General features: G+C 41.4%; 1 protein-coding gene across 1 annotated transcript in view; it reads left to right on the top strand.

Annotated features, from left to right (window-relative positions):
• Positions 1–645: 645 nt before the first annotated feature.
• The window catches only part of PLCB4 (phospholipase C beta 4), a gene marked incomplete at its 3' end in the record, with an annotated part of 168,279 nt that continues 148,376 nt past the window's right edge, over positions 646–20,548 (top strand). The window contains exons 1-2 of the mRNA XM_079718827.1: positions 646–753; positions 835–933. Of these exons, the coding sequence (XP_079574953.1) occupies positions 724–753; positions 835–933 (129 nt within the window). The 5' untranslated portion in view covers positions 646–723. The remainder of the gene's footprint in view (positions 754–834; positions 934–20,548) is intronic.

Here is a 20,548-nt window from a genome sequence, read left to right as displayed (position 1 = left end):
TGAGGATATCAGCCATCCTTAAGTCAAAGTCAGATTCTGTTTGTCCTGTTAACTCTATTTTCTTGGGTGTAAATTCTTCTATTTACTGTGTTTGGTGTCTGCCTTCTGTGTTCTTTGCATTGCTCAAATATTTGGTGATTCTTATTGGTGATCCTTTTCATTTAAGATGCCCTGTTTACAGCTATTGCATGCACACCATGGTGCAGGATGCTAAGAAGGGTGGGTAAAAGGAACACCCAGTTCTTCCTAAGTGTAGGCAGCCACTCTGGACAATGCCAGCCTCCCTTCAATGTCATACTCACTGCCTATGCTACAAAGCAGACATTCTGTTGTTCACTGCATGGCCCAAGGGAGGAGGGGGTGAGAGAGGGCTAAAGAGAGGACCAAGAGAAATAAAAATTACAGCTAATCCTAGTTGATTCTACAACCCCATCACCTGTCGACTCCCCCTGGCCATGAGTTCACCTTGTAGTGGAGGCTTGTAGAACCTCTCGCTCTGTGCAGCAGTCCTCTACTGTATGTAGGTTTAGGTGTGTGGCTTCTTTCTTTTATCTGATGATATCAGATTTTATATATACATAATTATTTTATAGGATTTGAAGAGGAAGGGGGAAGCTTCCCAAACAATCACCAAATGATCACCAAACAACCAGGAGAAGGGAATTCAGGGTCAGATGAAGGGAAGAAGGAAAAAAAAAAAAAGATAATTTATGGACTTAGTCTATGTGTATGAAGAAAAGCTTTTGCAAACACGTAAATATCAAATGATTAACCTTTGATCTTCACTTGTTTTTTAATTGTGTTCACTAATGAGATACCCTTTTTCATTTTCAGGTCTTAAATATAATCATGGCCAAACCTTATGAATTTAATTGGCAGAAGGAAGTTCCTTCGTTTTTGCAAGAAGGAGCAGTTTTTGACAGATATGAAGAGGTAAAGAAGCATTATTAATCGTTTCTCTCAAAACATTCTTATAATTATTTCTTTTTAATCACAGTATTAAGTAAATAGTCTTTGACATAAGTAAGAATATCCTGGAGATTTATAAGCTGGAATAGTTGGAAAGAGTCAAAGTTATGAGATATAATAATAATGATAATGATACTATAATTTACTGAGCACTCTCCCTGTGCCAGATATAGTAATAATGATGATACTATAAATTATTATGTGCTTACTGTGTGCCAGACAACTTTCTAAGCACTTCCTGTGTATTATTTGTTCAATTCCTTATAATAACCTTCTAAGATTGTTGCCATTATTATGCTTGTCTTACAGATGAGTTTCATGGAGTAATAGTTTTTGGTTAATGAAGTGCTTCTGTCAGGCTTTCCTCATAACACTTTCTATTTGTCATAACTGTAGTAGTGATTGGACTTTGTGCTGGTCACATGCTTTGCTCATCTCATTTATACACATCAGTTTGACCAAAGCTTTGTGTGCCTCTGCTTCTATTATTTATTGCTTGTGCCCTTGCAAGGTGGTGATGGCTCCAGACTTTCTAGAAACCAGGGGCTTTGGGCCACCTGTCTGTTCAGAAGGTTTAGGACGGAGAGTGTAAGCCTCCTTTGCATTGTTAACATGTTGTTTTTCTTAGAGTTTACTTGAATTTGAGGTGACTTGTGGAGGGGTGTGTGATGATACTGTGTTGCCTCTAAGGCGAAGTAAGATGCAAAACTTGTTCAGACTTCATGCAGAGTCAGAGTTGCTTCCCTTCAAATCAGTGGAATGTATGTGGCTCATCGTGGTGGCCTCCCAGGGGTTCAGATCATCAGGCCTTTTCGTGAGGTCTGTGGGCTGACACAACTCACTAACTGGTTGACTTGGTTTTTCAAAAATATGTATCATAATACTCTCTAGATTTGTACCATAGTAGTTTTGTGTAAACAGAAGTGAGAAAGGCAAAGGATGGACCCAAATGTAGTCAGTATTCTTCATACTGAATTGAAGTATTGCGATGACAGCTATCTATACTACTGAAACTTTACTGCTTCCCTGAAAGAACATCATTCTGCTATAAGAAGAAACAAAACAATTTTCTACCACCTGGAGGCAACCATTGTTAACTCTTTTGCAGTTTTCTTCTAGTCTGTTTTCTAATTGTTTTTCCTCTTCCATAGTTGTCATCATAGAGTAATCTTGAAAATACAAATCAGAACCTCTTCTTCCTCTATTTAAAATGCTTCCATGACTCCCTCTTGTAGGATAAAGGTGACTCATCAGAATTCAATACAGGTCTTCCATAATTTGGCTCCTGCCTAATTCTACAGCCTCATTTCCCACCAGTTTTCTACAAACACTCTCTGTTTTAACCCTAAGAATACGCTTAATATTCCCCCAATAAACTATTCTATTTCATGCTTTGTGCTTACTTGTGCCTTTTCCTGAAAGGCACTTATCCCTCCTTGTTTGACTGGAAAACTCCTATTTATCCTTCAGAACCCAGATGAGAAATCTTTACTCTTTGATATCTCCCTTGACCCATTTGATAAGAATTGATCACTCCTTTGTGTTACCACTAAACTATCCTTGCACATACTATACTGCAGTCACATTTCATTTAACGTTTTTGTCTTTCCTAGTATACTCTTAATTTTTTTGAGGTCAAGGACCATATTTTACTTATCTTTTTCTCTCCAGGGACTAGCAGAATGCCTACAATTGCCAAATTCACTGTAAATATCTAGTATCAAAAGGGATTTTAGGGCTTCCCTGGTGGTGCAGTGGTTGATAGTCCACCTGCTAATGCAGGGGACACGGGTTCATGCCCCGGTCCGGGAAGATCCCACATGCCACAGAGTAGCTAGGCCCGTGAGCCATGGCCACTGAGCCTGCATGTCCGGAGCCTGTGCTCTGCAACAGGAGAGGCCACAATAGTGAGAGGCCTGCGTACTGCAAAAAAAAAAAAAAAAAAAAAAAAAAGGGATTTTAAAGGACATGGAAGCAACCTAAATGTCTATCGACAGATGAATGGATAAAGAAGATGTGGCACATATATGCAATGGAATATTACTCAGCCATAAAAAGAAACAACATTGAGTTATTTGGAGTGAGGTGGATGGACCTAGAGTCTGTCATACAGAGTGAAGTAAATCAGAAAGAGAAAAACAAAGACCGTATGCTAACACATATATATGGAATAAAAACAAATGGTTCTGAAGAACCTAGGGGGAGGACAGGAATAAAGACGCAGACGTAGAGAATGGAATTGAGGACAGGGGGAGGGGGAAGGGTAAGCTGGGATGAAGTGAGAGAGTGGCATGGACTTATATACACTACCAAATGTAGATAGATAGCTAGTGGGAAGGAGCCACATAGCACAAGGAGATCAGCTCCGTGCTTTGTGACCACCTAGAGGGGTGGGATAGAGAGGATGGGAGCGAGACAAGAGGGAGGAGATATGGGGATATATGTGTAATTGATTCACCTTGTTATAAAGCAGAAACTAACACACCCTTGTAAAGCAATTATACTCAAATAAAGATGTTGTTAAAAAATAAAGGGGGATTTTAGATACAATTGATTCCAACTCGGTTTGGTTTTATTATAGTTTGTTCATTTTCTTGATAATTGAAATGGTGAGAGGTCCTTGAGACCTGTGTGGAAATCTGTTGTTCAACACATTCAAAATATTAGAGTAAATCATATCTAATTTTCATCTTTTAAATTAAAAATTATCAATATCAACAATTTGATAGAGTTCAAGCTGAATGCAAAGTAAGTTCACTTGACTACTTTTGTCCACTTTACACAACTTGGCAAGGAGGCCAAGGGCTAACTTAGAGGCATTTCCAAGCCTTTTCTCCCAGGTAAGTCAGGTCTAGGTTGAGTACCAGCGCCACCATGTTGATGGCCATTGCCCTTCATTATAAGCTGGCGAGTGACATCTCTCCCTGAATCTACTAGAGTATCCCAAAAGATTTGCGGTTTTCTGAGGCAGTTTCCCAGGCTCTGGAAATCTATAGGATAATTAAAAAATACTTCCTGGCTTCCAGTTCCTCAGAGAACGTCATTTTGAAGAGATTAAATGTAATCACTGGCTGAGTATCTCTTCTGCTGTCATATAAGCAGAAACCAATTAGAGAAAGAGTACTATTTTTTGATAAAGTGAAATGTGATTTGATGAACTGGAAGTTTATCATCATTGAATCATTTTTATTTCTCATGATTTTTTTTTGGCTATTAATCATCATAACTCACTTATATTTAGAAAATACTGATGATTTGTACTTCTAACGGCATTTACTTTTCTTCCAGGTTCCTCTGAAAATGAGGTAAAGCTAGAAGGAAAGAAATCTTAACAAGTATTAAATACAATCTTGCTAAGCTTTCAACTTTCTTAAGTGCTATTTTACTAGGATTATAAGCAAAAACTTTTCAGCTTCATAAAGTAAATAATGCCTCTTCATAAAACATATCAAACTGGTGTTGACCTTAAAAATAAAACAGTTATTTTATCAGCAAAAATGAGTTTACTTAGGAATAGAAGAGGAGTTGCAATTCAGGACAAGGAAGCTACAGCAAAAGCCATAGACAAGTCCATAGAACAAAAGAGGGGAATATTATTGTAGAGACAAAAAGGAGGAAGTCAGGAGGGGTTGTTTTGAACAAAAATCCATTGGAGAAACGTGTGAGTTCAGGGAGCTGGCAGGTTACTCAGGGGCTGCGTTGCTGGGCTAGTCAGTATCTTGTTGGAGATGCCATGCACAACTTTTTCTTTTGTGGGCCTGTAATTGGTGATTCTTTCCTATTGATGATTCTTCTCTGGGATCTGTAACTGTCAATTCTTCCCATAGTTGATGTCCAGTGGTACCTTGTGAGAGCTTCTCCTTCTGGCCTCCTGACTCCATTTTAGTAAGGTTTCCCTTTATTAATTTTCAAACCAGAAAGTCAAATAGTGTTTCAAATGGGACTGTAGCCAGTTGTTCTTATTACAATCGACCTTTGAATAACACAGTTTTCAACTGTGTGGTCCACTTTTATATGGATTTTTTACAATAAATACCTATCACAGTACCACACAATCCGCAGTTGGCTGAAATCAGCGGATGCGGAACCACGTATATGGAGGGTTGACTGTAAAAGTTATATTCATATTTTCAACTGCACTGGGGTTGGCAGCCCTAAAAGCTCACATTGTTCAAGGCTCAACTGTATTTCCCTATTCTGTAAGATTCAGTTCTTTAGAGTCACGGCCATTAACATTTTCAAGGCACCAAATATAAGCAGCAAAGGTTTGTTTCTACAGTTTTTTGCATGAACAGTGGGGAGAAATGACAGCTGACAGCAAGTGGGAGGAACAGAAATTAGAGAAAACACAACCTGATCATCCCAAAAGTGCCACGGCAAAGGGGCCATTTGTGAAGGGGCATAAACGCCTTCAGCACCATATGGCAACTAACATTATCATGACGGTCTGAAGGATCGGGTAAACATTAAATTGTGTTCCACGTATTGGTTTAAAGAAGGCAGGGAAGTGTTTTAATCAGTGGGTGAGCATTCACTAGGTCAGAAAAAAATAGCATTTACTAACCACTGTTTTATAAATATGTATTATTTTGCCTATAAATGCAACTAGTGCAACTGTATTTAAGCATTATTTTATTATTTCTGCTGAGGGATTTCTTCTGAGATAGCCCAAAATTTCAGGAACTGCAGCCTGCATTGTAGTCTCTGATTGTATTCTCCTGCCACTTTGAAAGCTGTTTTTATCTAACTTTACTTGACTTTAAGTTACTCACATGAAAAATATATTTTGTTTCCTAAGTGGTACAACAAGTGGTGTAAAAATCTTTAGACATTTTTCTATCACAGAGGAGAGAAACAGCAGTGCTTTTTAAAACCCATGCAGCCCAAATGTCTCTAACTCAACTGGCATCCTGACTTGCCTTTCATGTCCTTATTAAAGGGCTGAAGACCCCATCCTCTGGCTATTCAGAGCTCTCCCCAGCCTTTCCTAGAATTCCTAGGTGCCTACAGCCGCCTTGTGATCACTCAGCTCCTCAGTGCCTTCATACCTCTCTGTTCCCAGTACTGTTCCCTGCTCTAGTTTATTTCTCTCCCTAAACCCATTATATCACTGAACCTCAGGAACAAGGATGTTGTGTGAAATAGGCTTTTATTAAAAATTTGGTGATAGCAGAGGAGAATTACAGCATGCAGTAGGAGACAATAGATATCATGAAGAATAAATTTCAAAGGTCACCCGGGGCAACAGGTGTCTCTCTCATTGCCTTATTTTTTGCCCCACTCTTCCACCAAGAAGCATGTTCCTGTTTCTTTTCTTTTTTGATCTCTCCCTCAGAATCCTTTTCCAATACACCCTTTTCCTTTTTCCCCTATGCCTCTTATTCCAATTAGAAACAAAAAAACAATAAACAACTCCCTTTCAAACCAAGGAGGAAAATGGGAAATTCTGGTCCCTTCTCATCCTGAGCAGTGTGGTTCCTTGTCCAGCTGAAACTCTCCCATCCAGACTCTCCTGAGACCTCCACTTTTGTGTAACTTTGAAGGGCAATGGATATACTTAAACACACAAAAATTTTAAAGACCTTTCTCCCTTGAAAGATAAGTGGTCTGTCGTCCTTCTAGAGAAGTGGTCACCAGCAGAACTTTGCAGTGATGGACATGGTCTGTATCTGGGCTGCCTGTTACCACATGTGAAGAGGATTGTGATGCACAGTTGGTAATCTCAGAGCTTTTTCCCCCACCTGTGCACAAAATCTAGACTGCACTTATTTTTCTTAGAGTGCAAGAGTTTCTCTTTAGCAAAATTAATTCAGTTTGACATTGGGAAAGCAAACAAACAAAACAACAACAACAGCAAAAGTGTCCAGTGAGACTGAGGAAATGAGGTTTTATCTTAATTAATTTTAATTAAAGCTTACATAGCAACATGTGGCTAGTGGCTCTCTTATTGGACAACACAGTTTTCTAGACAATTAGCCTAAATTACAACCAGATTTTAAAATACCATCCTCTTTCCCCAGCACGCAGAAAGAGCTCTCAGTTTGCTTAACTGGGATCTGCAGTTTCATCAGCCACGTCTTCTTAGTGGCAGCCAGAGCAGAGATTTGAATGTTTTATAGCTGACACCCCTCCCCCACCACCCCACATCCCAAATGCCAGCTTGGGTTGGGCTATCCCTTTTCCTCACCTGTGGGATTTTGTATCTGAGGCAGGCTGCCGGGTTGGAGTGCCCTTTTCTGGAGAAGCCTTGGTCTTTATTACTAACCCCTCCCACTCGCCATCCCCAAATCCCTCCCCTGCACACACACAGAAACGGAGCCCCTTGGTGCTCACAACTGCTGCCAGGAAAACAGAAACAGTTATGGTAGTTGCCAATCCCAGAGGAATATGGAAGTACAGCACCAATAAAAGCTAAAGTGAGGCCAAGTGGGACAGGCCGAATTTAGCCTCTTTCTGAGGTAGTTCTGAAACCAAACTGTAGGGCACTCAGTGAAGCTCCAAAAGGCCCAGGCACCCTACATACCCCAGGCTGCACATCAGTGAAGCAAATAATTTAACAAATGTAATTTGCAAAAAACTAAAAACACATCCTCATAGAAAGCATTTTGACTGAAAGATTTATTTAGCTCCTCAGTGAGGACACCAGCAGGATGATAAGTCTAGTTGTAAGAGCACTGGAGGAAGAGGAAAGGAAAGCTGCAACGAGCTTTGTCAATTAGATACAAAACCAGTTACTGCCCTGGAGGGTAATAAAACCGTAACCTCTGAGGTTGTCTTTTCTACCAGACACAAATCACATGCACCCCTTACAGAACAAAAAATGGCTGCAACTTATCTAGCGAACTTCCGAAAATCTGAGCCCTAAACTAGAGTAAATAATAAGTCAAACAAGGGGGCATTCTTCTAGAGAAATAAATCATCCTTGGGTGGGTCTCTAGACAGTGTTCCTGTATAACATGGAGAGGATACATAGCCATCTTTTTATCTCATTCCCAGTTATGGGTGATTTAAACTCAATTGTACCCACAGAGTTAGGATATCCAGCTCACAAAGTAGAAAGTGGAATTGTAGCACATTATTTGTATTTACAGTGAAAGATACAGAGTCATCATAATGATAACAATTCTGATCATATTTATTAGTCTTTCAATGTTTAGAGTCAACCTAATGGTAGACAAAATATTTAATTATTATTGACAAAACAGAATGAAAAATCTATTAACTTTGTCAGTGCAAAGTAAGGGTACAGACGGATCTTGGAAAGGAGAACTAGTTGGAGACACAGAGGAAAAACCAGAGGCTTAATGTTCTCAGTGGGAGGAAATGTTGATAGTTAGTTGACGGTGCATGAAATAGAGGCTTCTGTCTATTATTTAAAGCCAATCACAAAACCAAAAAGAATGTGATTTCACATTTGGAAGGGAGAGGAGGAAAAGTAGGGAAATGAGTTAAATGGAGTTCCATTTCTGAGTTGTTATCCTAAGGAACCTATCAATATTACTACGTGTGCCTGGTGGATAATTAGTTCAGTTATTCGCTGTCTTGCCATGAGTCCTGCTTTCTTCAAGCTCCAGTCCCTACTAGAATTGGACATTTAAAACAAAACAAAAAATGTGTTATATCACTTTATTGTCCACCAAATTATGTCCAGATGTCTTGGTTTGATACTGCAGGTCCTCAGCATGTGGCCCCAGATGTCCTACCACCCTCACCCTTGTGCTTTCCCCCCCACAGTCACATTGCAATGAGGAAGGTGGCAGATTGTACCCCTTGTGGGGTGAGAAGACCAAGGTGGGCAGTGGGTCCAGGGGACTGACCGAGAAGGCCTCAGAGAGCAAGCCCCCTTCGGTCTGCATATTGGTGGGTGAGTCCATTAGAGGATCAAAGCACAGCTAAGATGAGGGGACAGTCTGAGCTCCTGCAAGGGCATGGGTATGGGATGGGGGACGTAGCTTGTCTGTCTGGGGTAGGAGGGCAGGTAGTGAAGGCAGGAGCTGCAGCTGCAGAGATGAGCAGTGTCCCACCATAAATGCTTTACTTTCCACCCCAAGCAGTGGCACTAGATCCTGAAGGCTCTAGGGATCCTTCGATGGATACTTTTTAGCAGGAAAGAATGAAGTCTGAATATGACTGTCAAGTGGGTCTGGCTGATTAGTTGTGTCTGGGAGGGTAGACGTGGGATTGAATGGCTGGATAGACAGTCATTCAGACACATGGGAAATAAGAGGAGGGGTGGAGGATGGACATGAATTAGAGGATTTTCTAACCTGGTGGATGTAGAAGGTGAGGGAGAGTAAGAAGTGTAAAACAAGGTTGGGATTTCCAGCCCAGGAAGCTGGGTGGGCTCTGATGCTGGCACAGAGAATGTCAGAGAAGGGGTAATTTATAGATGTGCTTATGGGGTTCTTCTTCATGAAATCAATGGTACTTGTCATTGTATGTTCTGTTGTACCCCAGAAGCATTTCACATATACAGAAATCACATAAGTTTTAGTTAAAAATAAACTGCACAAAAAGAGAATGACAAACATAGTAAACTACCCAAGAGGATGAACAAATGGATGCATTTTCTTCCTTTCTCCGTCCTCCACTCCCAGGGCTGCTGTTGGCATCCTGGCTGGAGTGGGCGTCGTGAGCAGGGGCATGGTATGAACAGAAGTCTGAGAAGAAGGCAGAAGCCTCATTGCATACAGCAGCAGTTCTGAAAGTGTGGTCCACAAACCAGCATCATCAGCATCACCTAGAACTTTATCAGAAATGCAGATTCTCAGGCTCATCTCATAGATGAATCAGAAACTCCGGGAATGGGCCCAGCAGTGTATGTTTTAACTAGCCCTCTAAGAGACTTGGATGCACATCTGAGTATGAGACTCAGTGGTCATAGGACCAGGATGGGGAGCTTGGACTTCTTTCTGAGTGTTATGGGAAGCCATTTTCAACAGGGACTGACGTGATCTGGTTTACGTTCTGGTGACAGTTACCTTGGTAGCTGTGTGGAGAACGGATTTGTACGGGCGGGGTGCAAAGTGCACACCGGAGGTACAGAGTATGGTTAGAGAACACCAGAAGTTTAATTTAAGGAAGGTGAGCTGGAATCTTAGTCCTTCCTTTTACTTGGTGTATCTCTACAGGCAATTTTCTTAATATCTCTGTGCTAGAAAAGGGGAGCTAGGAATGTAGGTGGGTCTGAAGAGTATGTATCATATTTCATCTAAGGATCCTATGATTCTACACCCACCTGCCTTCAGTTACCTCTCTCTTCATCATCATCTTGTGATTTCTTCCTCATATGGTAAGAAAGGTGTGGCCGGAGCCTGAGCACTTAATCACTAAATCACGCTGAAACAATCCAAAGCTGCAAGAGCTAGTATCAGCCGGGGTTTTGCAAGAATGCCCGGACCTGTTCCTTCCTCTAGACCAGCCTTTGAAATAACAGTGCTAATAACATTATCTGTGATCTCAGACCCCCAAAGCTTAGAGACCATTGTCATCCAAGCAGGAGGTGTTTAAGGAAACGTCTGTATGGTTTGCAAAATTCTGGGAAGTAAGTGCACTTGAAGACAAAAGACTCTGATTTGAGCCTTGACCCTGACATTTACAAGTTATGACCTTGGGCAAGTCCTTTCACCTGCCTTAGTGAGCTTAGTGGGCTTCTAGGGGCAGAAAATTGTGGGACGGTAAATACATGGTGAAACTAATGGAAGATCAGGGTTATTTTAAGTAAGGTTTGTGCAGACACATCTTGGTGCTGACTTTCTTCTTCATAGCCACAAAACTCCCTAGAGGGGGGCTATATGGAAGTCTATTTCTCAGAAGTTTCTGCTTTAATTAGATAAGGGAAGCTCTGAACAGGTTTCTTTCTGCATTTGTTGATTCTCAATTGCCTTTGGCTCAGAATAATCCATATGCAAAGTGGCATATATTGGGATGGCATGTTCTAATTCCCTTCAGTGATTTAGGACAGCAACCATTTATGTAGTCTTTGAATCTGTGGGTCAGCCATCTGGGCTGGAATAGGCACACTCAAGTGTTTGCTGGTCCAACTTGGGGCTGGCTGATTTAGGATGGTCTTAGCAGGACCCTCTCATCCCCACCCCACCTGGTCTGTCATCCTCCTGCAAGCAGATGGAGCTTGTTCTTTCCTGCACACAGCCGAGTTTCTGCTGCATGCTCTAGACCAAAGTAAGTGGGGACATTGGGAGGGGCTGCAAAGTCACCTTGCAAGCAGCGAGATTCAGGGAGGGGTGAAGGAGTGTGTTCCTCTCTGCAATCAACCATGGTTATTGTAGGTACTCTTTATGTAATCAATCATCTTGCATTGAAAAGGCACAGAACAGGGGTCAACACACTTTTTCTGTAAAGGACCAGATATTAAATAGTTTAGGTTTTGCAAGCCATAGGGTGTCTGTCACAACTACTTAACTTTGTCTTTGTAGAACAAATGCAGTCATAGAACATTCAACAATCCGTAAATGAATGAATGGGCTGTGTTCCAAGAAAATTTTATTTTCAAAAACAGGGCTGTGGTCTGCAGACACCTAGCTTAGAAGATGAATAATGATACATAGAAATGAATAACAAATTAGTTTCGATGGTGATGATGATACTTTCGGGTAATTACTTTTAGCTCAGTCATTTTCCCTTATGAATGTATTATTAAATTTTCAGTTTATTCATCCTCAGTTTTATTCCCTTTTCTCTATAACTGTATTGGCTTTTGCTGAATAATCAGCTATTCTTGTCCAAGATGCTCCAGTTTTGTTTACTTGTTTCTGCTTACTCTTCTCACTTTTATGCTTTTTCCCTCTCTGTGAAGTTTCTTTGGGTTTACGTTTCTTCATTTCTTCACAAAGGTACAAGATAACTCTATTCCCTGGAGGAATAGAAGCATCTCACCCATAAAATGGTGTCTGAGTCAGTCTCATGGAAAACTCTAATACTTGAGATTCATGCTATTCAAGGGTGTAGGAAGGACTTTTTTGTGGGAAGATGAGACATGCATCCACTAGGAAGCTAGAGAAGGAAATCCGGGCTGGCGTTCAACTTACAAGGAGCTGGTGAAAACAAAACGAAGCAATACAACACAAAAAGAATGTGTATAAATAATGAGTAAATCAAATATAAGGAGCTAGCTGAGGAGCTGCTTAGGTCTCTGGAGTATTACTACTATGCTAAAGAATTCAGTTAAAATTCAGTGGCTGAAATGACAGTGCTTGTTTTTCTTTTGTTTTTAACATTTGTTTTTATTTGAAATATAGTTGATTTATAATATCATGTTAGTTTCAGGTGGACAGTGCTAGTTTTTTATTGCTTTTTGTCTACCTGAGTGTAAATAGGAAAATGCACAATATCTGCTCCTTCAAATCTTATCTATAGCTGCAGGGGAGCAGGAGGTCAATGGCTGTGGTCAGGCATCCTTCTTTTTTTTTTTTTTGCGGTACGCGGGCCTCTCACTGTTGTGGCCTCTCCCGTTGTGGAGCACAGGCTCCGGACGCGCAGGCTCAGCGGCCATGGCTCACGGGCCTAGCTGCTCCACGGCATGTGGGATCTTCCTGGACCGGAGCTCAAACCCCTGTCCCTGGCATCGGCAGGTGGACTCTCAACCACTGCGCCACCAGGGAAGCCCAGGCATCCTTTAATTAGGGTTGACGAGTGCAGCCTTGTGGATCTCCAGCTTGATGGCGATGGGGCCCAGAGAACATCCTGGCTGCATTCTGTTTGGGATCACACTCTGTTCATGCGTGTGGCCTGGCCATTGAGTGAATGGAGTCCATTCAAGTGTGAACAAATGAACAGTCGAATGAAATATACAGCCTGTTTTAAAGTGAATCATTTTGAAGTCCCTTCTCAAGTAAGAAAATGGCATTTCTTTAAACTCAGTTTCATGTGAATGAATTCCCTGCTCCTAAAAATGATGATAAATGTTTTCGTTGTTACTGGTTTTGGTTCTTTTTAGGGAGGATGCTTTTCAGTCCTTATGTTCTCAGAGAGACAGCAGCAAGTGGTCTTAAAAAGCAGGGTTTTAGTTCCCTGCCCAGAAATTGAACCTGAGTAGCCTAGATGTAAACCAGGAATTCTAACCACTAGTCCACAAGGGGCTAAAGGCTAAAAACAAAGAGGCTCTGGCTCTTGCCCCATTTGAAAACAAGAATGTTTCAAGGAGGTAAAAACTGTAAAATCAGGTACAAAATTTATTATTATTAGCACAACACAACCTGTGGGAGAGCACACAGGGAAACTGTTTATTTAAGGTAGAAGCAAGGCAGAGATTCGAACCCAAAGAGAAAGAGTGTGAGTGTCCTCCCTAATGAGAAGGAGTGCAGTAAAGAGGCAGTTAAATCACTTATATAGGGCAGTTTTTCCAGGTCGCTGTTTACCTTGAGCCAATTATCTCATTTCTTTTCCACACCTCACCTGTCCTAGGACCCTCTCCAACACGCATGCGCGTGTTTTTGCCAAGATGGATTCCAGCACAGAGGCCTGTTGGAGGTTTGAGATCACCTATTATGGGGTGGGGCCCCCTCTCTCTGGGCCCCGGAGGAGGCTTTCTACACATGTGCAGTCCAGGGAGTTCTCCTTGACCTCAGGAGTGGTCATCTTATCTCTTTATTCCAGCAGAGTTCAGCTCCTGTCCTTGGTGTGTCTAAGGAAAACAAAGCTCTAATTTTACTTCACTTGGTAAATACCAGCTGTCCAGCCAGGGCCCATCTACCTCCTACCTCACTTGCAGTAGAAATATCTGCCATTGTGAACCCTCACCAGGTGCTCTACAAATGGTATCATTGTGTAAATGCTCTACAGACATTATTTCATTCAAGCCTCCCAAGAACCCTGTTGTTAAGTGGGTCTTTGTAGCCTCATTTTACAGATTACAAAATCAAGCCTTAACATGGTTAAACACCTCACCTGAGGTGACATAACTCTTCACAGGCTGAGCTGAAAGATGTCATGCTAGCTAGCCTGCAGTGGTTCTCATAGTGTGATCCCTGCAGCAGCCTTAGCTGCACATGCAGAACTTGTTAGAAGTGCCAATTACAGGCTCCACCCCAGACCTACTGAATTGGGAATGGCAACTGCAGGTGGACTCCAACGGTCTGTGTTTTAAGAGCCCTCTGGGTGATCCTGATGCAGCTCGAATTTAACAACCACTAGGCATAGGGCAAGGGAAGGAGTTTTAGACTTCCTTAGAAGGAAAAAATAAAATAAAGTCCTTTACAACTAATCTCCCCAAACAGGCAATTCAGATAAACAGGGGAAGACTGTTCACTAAAAGAGACTTTTCTTTTTTCCAGAGGAGTTGAACCTATTAGATTTTATTGAGCTCTCCTAGGTGCCAGGCACAGTGCTAAGCACTTGACGTCCGTCATCTCTTTAAACCCGCAGGTGGTTGCGAGGATGAAATGAGATTGTTTTCCACATTACACAGGTGGGGAAAGAGAAGCTTAAATCAGTTAAGAAATTGCCTACTACCCAACATGTAATCATGGACAGAGCCAGTCTCCAGAACTGATGTCTTGATGAAGAGAACATACAGGAATTACAGCTATCAGTACGATGACTTGACATCTTAGAATGGCTGCCATTTGCAAATGATGGGGTTCAGAATATGTCACCCCCAAATATGGCACCTTTAGCATATTGAGTATTTTAAGGTGAAGGAGTTTGAGAAAACAGCAGAAGCAGGACGGTCACTCTGACCTTCCCATCTATTCCCCTCTTCTCCTCTGAAACAGGTCATAAAACCCACATGTGAGAGGTGTGCTTCCTACTCCTGGACAAAAGGGGGATCCTTATCTTTTGAAGAAAAAGGGGCTCTGAGAAGAATCTGAACAAACAGCCCTTCCGAAGTCCCCCCCTCCCAGTTTATTACACTTACCTCATACTCCTCGACTCTCATATTTCTCCACAACTGTCTACTCTTCTGCAAACCCAGCGCAAAAATACTCAAGCTTAACTGTTTCTTCTAGTCCTCGTTTTCATATAAGGGCTCCCAGGTCACCTAAAACTTATATTAGATACATTTATATGCTTTTCTCCTGCTGATCTGTTTTGTCAGTTTAATTTTCAGACCCAGCCAGGGACCCTAAATAGGTCAAGGAAATCTTATTGCTCCCCTACACAAAGAAACATTTTTTGTGGAAATATGTATGATTGAAAAAAAAACCCAAACTACCTATTGAAAAAACACTTTCTGAAGTTCCTTAATGAAGGCTGTTTAACTCTTTTAGTCACCGATTTGCTTTACCTATTTAAGACCACAATTATTATATTACTACAGCCAGGAGTTCTTAACTGTATTCTGCTAAAGAAATGAGGATGGGCAAAAAAAATTATTTTTCATTTATTTGCCCCTAAGAGCAAATAACTGCCTCATAAGCAACCCTAAAAACACTAGTACCTCTACCTTAGAATCAGTGAAAATCAGCATTTAAGGATAAAAAAGTACTAAGCAGGACTTTTTTAGTCTTTACATTTTGGGGGAAGAAGACCCCACACAACTAGATAAAATGTACTATATGAAAGGAATATAATATTTCCTTTCTTTGCTTTTTTTTTTACATTTCCTTTTTTAATGAAATATTTTATTTACTTTTAATTTTTATTTACCTACTTATACAAATTTTTATTGAAGTATAGTTGATTTACAATGTGATGAACTTATTTTTTTTAATTTAATTTTTATTTTCTATTGGAGTATAGTTGATTTACGATGCTGTGTTAGTTTCAGGTGTACAGCGAAGTGATTCAGTTATACATATACATATTTCCATTCTTTTTCAGATTCTTTTCCCGTATAGGTTATTACAGAATTTTGAATAGAGTTCCCTGTGCTATTACATTTCCTTTCAATCAATAGAAATAGACATAAAATATCCTCAGCAGGGAAACCTGTCTTTTAATACTGAATATTGATTCTGATAAATTAATAAGAAACACATGGTTTTTAAACTGCTTATTCTTAAAACCATAAATAGTAGGCAATTGCTCTGAAATCCTGCCTCATCAAAACATTTAATGAAGCGGATGGGCTGAGCCAGAATAGCTTCCCAGGAATGTAAGCCAACATACTCTTTCTACTAAAGAGTCACCCTGAGGACAGTTTTGCTGCTGCCTCCAGTGCTCTCCTACTGTGGATTGTCTTCTTCCAAGTACCTAAAAGGGCAGATGATTCTCTCAACTTTGGTGAGATACAAAAAGGAGCCTAGTTTTTGGATGCTCAACAGAGCCAAGTTGCCAGGATATTGTCTGCAAATAAAGGGTTTGTACTAAGTGGTATTTAGGGTAAAATCTTTGCCAGAGAACTCTTTCTTGAAGAGTTTGAAGTACACATAGTTGGTTAAGGGCATGGGTTTGGAGTTAAACAGAAATAGCTTCAACTTGGGCTTTGCTGCTCAAGAGATCTGACCACGAGCCAGTCTTAAACCCACTAGGCACTAAGCCACAGCTTCCTTGTCAGGAAAATGGGGGTGATAATACCTACCTCACAGAGCCATGATGAGGAATAAGTAAGATGGATCTTTTTACAGTGTAAGTTGGAGTATACCCCTCTTCTACTTTAACCCTTCAGTGGCTTCCTACTTCATTCCAAATAATTTCCAGAGTCCTCCTTGTCCCCTTACAAATCCCTTACGAAACCCATCACTTCATTGTCCCATTGATGTTCCCTGGAAGTATTAGACACAAACCTCAGGGCTTTTGCACTTGCAGCTTCTGCTCTGACTGCTCTTCTCCATGTATCATCAGTTCTCCTGGTTTACTTCCTCACTTCTTTCCAGTTTTCCTCAAAGTCACCTCATCTAAAGAGGCCTTCATCATCATCTTATTTAAAAAACACATGTGCCCGTGAGCACACACACACACACACACACACACACCCCTTACCTTTTAGATTTTTTTATCTTCACATTTATCAATTCCTGATATATTAGTTATTTGCTTGTTGTTCATTGTCAAAGTCACACATAGAATATAAACCAAGAGACAGATACATTGTTTTTGTTTACTGCTATGTCCCCAGCAGGGAATTCATTCATCGCCTCACAGATATTTAATAAGCATCTCTGATGATCCAGCAATTCCTTGGTTACATATCTGGGACTCAAATTGATTGTTATTTAAATGGTTCCTAATTTGTAAAGACTTTTAAGGGTCCTAAGAAACTGGAACTGGAGCTCCTTTAGGGCAACCTGGAGAAGGGTTAGAAAGGGATCCCATCTGTGGCAGCCGTGGAGTTGTGTCATTTACATCTCCATCCAAGACAAAACTGTCACTAGGAGTGCAGTCAGTGGGACGGCCTCCCCTGCAGCATCCTCACCCCTGCAACGTTCAGCCGAGGCTCCCAGCCAACGAGTGACATGGCAGAGACTGGAGCCAACCCTTTCCTGCCCCAGGTGAGCCTCCTCTGGTGGGTGGTTGTTGCTCTGGGGCTCCCATCCACCTTGCGGAGACGCTCTCAGAGCTGCTCTGCAGTCTGAGACCCTTCCTACCCGCTCATCCTTCCTCCCTCCTCTGCTTTCACAGTCATTAGTCCTGCCGTGGGGTTTGAAGGCTCTCCCTGCCTACTCCTGTTTCTTCTCCCCTTTCTCTTTCATACGCATTTCCCGTAATCAATTAATTCCCCGTAATCAATCAAGTTCATCTTGGTGTCTGTTCCTAGATGACCCAACTCATGCAACAGCCCTTCCCTCAGGGTAGAAGAGTCATGTGCTAAACCTTTGGACTGCAGTTTTCTGAAGCCAAGTCTGTGCTCAGAATTCTCTAGGTTGGGAGCAGTGGTCCTCCTGTGCATGTGCCAGTGATTTCTGCCCCTCCTGTAGACACAATAAAAAATGATAGAACCAGGATTGGTCCTTAGAGCCAGTGGGGACTGTGTATCTTTGAAGCCTAAACATAAGCTATTTCAGAAGATAAAAGCGGAAAGGGAGCGACATCTCATGCAGCTAATGTTAAGAAAAAGCATTTTTACAAGCTCGACTATTTAAGTGGGCAATGCCGATATTCAAAGGGAAATTCCGTGAAAGTTATTTGAGGTTCCTTTCCTTTCAGTGACTCTATTCAACACAGACTGTCATCTCCCTTTGGCCCTAGTTCAAAATGTTATTTCTTTGATCAGCCTCTTCAGATGTATGTCTTCTGTGTTGCTATATGTATAATCCCTGGCTAGTTGTAATTTATTATCCTGAAACTGAACGTGTTTTTATTAGAAGTGGTTTACTGAAAAGAAGGATTTGCTAACTTATGATCCTGTTTCAAGCGCTTATGCAAAGCACATCTTCCGATGTTCTTAGAATTTTTTTGGAGGGGGAGGATGTTAAAGAAAATGTTATTCATGACACTTGTTAAAAATAAGACAGACTGTGTTCAGGAGACTACTACAATAGGGCTTTTGCAGGAGGGGAGAGAAGTTGAGCTCAACTTTGAATACAATAAGGAAAAAAAGATTTATAGCCAAGGAGTAGGTTGGGGGGTGGGTCAATGGATGGAGAATTACTAAGAGGAAACATCAGGGGTAAGGAGAGATTTGGGCTAAACCATCGTAGTAGGATTCTTGCTGAAGGCAAACCAGGATGATCAGACATCACCTGGGAGATGGTGGAGGTTGAAGAACCAGATCAGATACCAAGGGTGATTAGATACTGAGGGTGGAGGATTCTAGCTAAATCAACTTATTAGCAGGATTCTTGCTAACACTGGGCAATGCAAAGACAGACACAGAAGTCCAAAAGTCAAGGCCTATTTGGGAAGAAGATTCAGAGGAGCCTGACTAAAGTTGGCTCAAGGAGAGAATCTTTGGGGTGGGATGTGTCTGTGGCGGTGGTGGTGACATATGTTTTTAATATTTGTTGTAAATGTTTGTTATGAAAAACATTTCTTTTCCTCCCTGGCTCTGAGTGAGCTGGTCTTCTTTCATTTTTCTCATTTTAGTTGCTACAGCAACTGTTTTGACTAACATGACTGTTTTCCTTCCCAAGAAAGTTACTTTCTTGAGTGACCACCCACTCCATCGAAAGGCATGTTTTGTTGACTTTCTTCTTCTTTTTGCACTCTGAGAGGTAATTGGCGAATATCTTAGGAATAATTTCTTCAAGTGTTGTCTGACAAGAATCAGGGAGCCTGTCTCAGTGCCCTGCTACAAGACAAGAGCGCTCTCAGAGTCTAAGTGTTCATACTTGGCCTCAAAATGCCCACAACAGAGATGCTTCTGGGAGAGGGTAGGACAAAGAGAGACAGATACAGGGTTTGACATCTCAAACTGGCAGACCTTAAAAGTTAAGACCCAAAGATTCAACATCTTTATCTGGAAGTAAAAGAGAAAATGGAGATTCCTAAATATTGAGGACCGTAAAGTGAGCAGACAGAAATATAGAGTTTGACTCTTTCAGGTGGATCATCTGAGCAATTCCTTCTTCTTCCCAAATTCAGATCCTAATCGAGCTGATCAGCTTCTCACAGAGCCAAGGATATGTCAGAGCCCTTGTTAATAGCAAACACCATCAGGCCCACTTTCAGTTTCTTTTTAAAAGATGACATAAAAAGTCAGAAAAGGTGCTGTGCCTTCCTCTTGCTCGTTTTCAGCAGCCTTCATCGACTCTCCCAAGCCAGGTCACTTTGAAAGGTGACAATGATGTTCTTCATTTCTGAGGTCAGAATAAAATGAAATGAATGGGTTAAATCCATCTACTTGTTATCAAAATAAGGTTTCCCTGTAGTTCACGATCATTGCTGAAATCGGCTCTCTAAATGCTCATAGTTGGCTACTGAGAAGGAGAACTTTTCATTTCTGCTTCTGTGGAATTGAGAAGATAGATAGCAGGTCCAGCACCTGTAAAACACGCCTAACAATCTCTTGATTGCCCCTCAGTATCTGAGAGTGAAATCAAAGATGTGTGAGGCAGGGGCTCCCAACCCAGGGACGGTCTCCTCTGGTCGCTACTCCCCAACATGCCCTTGAAGAAGGAAGAACTAAAACTTCGTTCTGATGGCTTGCCCTCTGTGCCTGATGTGGAGTGAGGCTGCCTGGGGCACAGAACAAAGCCTGACCTCTCTGAGCAGAAACGATACTTTAGCGAGTCTAGCTCCACAGTAATTTACAAGCTCTGGGTTATCCTCATGTGTAGACCTCCCGATCTGAATTCTGGATCGGTGGAAATAAGCACGCACGGTACCACTGCACATCATGAAGACCCAACTGACAGAGATGCTTTCCCCACCATGATGTATTGATATAATTCTGCCACATATTATATGTGCCCTCTTGGGTGACTTGCTAATCTCAGAGAAAATCTGTCAGGTAGGGGAGGTGACATTTACCACATTTGTTTCTTGGATGATTCACCATAAACAATACTAGAAACATGAGTCATAGTCACTGTCACTGTGTTCTTATATTGATAATCAGTAATAATGTAATGGGTTCAGGTTATGCATCAAGCCCTGCAGTGCCCACAGGTGGCGTGTAAGATGTGTTATTTTCATGTTGCCATCCCTGCTTTTGGAGATGAAGAGACAAAGCTCAAATAAGCCTGCAAGTGTCTAGCCACGTTTGGATCAGGTCTGTTGGACCCTAAAATCAATGTAA

Source organism: Hyperoodon ampullatus (genome assembly GCF_949752795.1).
Source record: "Hyperoodon ampullatus genome assembly, chromosome: 14".
NCBI classification, from domain to species: domain Eukaryota; kingdom Metazoa; phylum Chordata; class Mammalia; order Artiodactyla; family Ziphiidae; genus Hyperoodon; species Hyperoodon ampullatus.
This window is presented reverse-complemented; position numbering and strand designations above follow the sequence as displayed.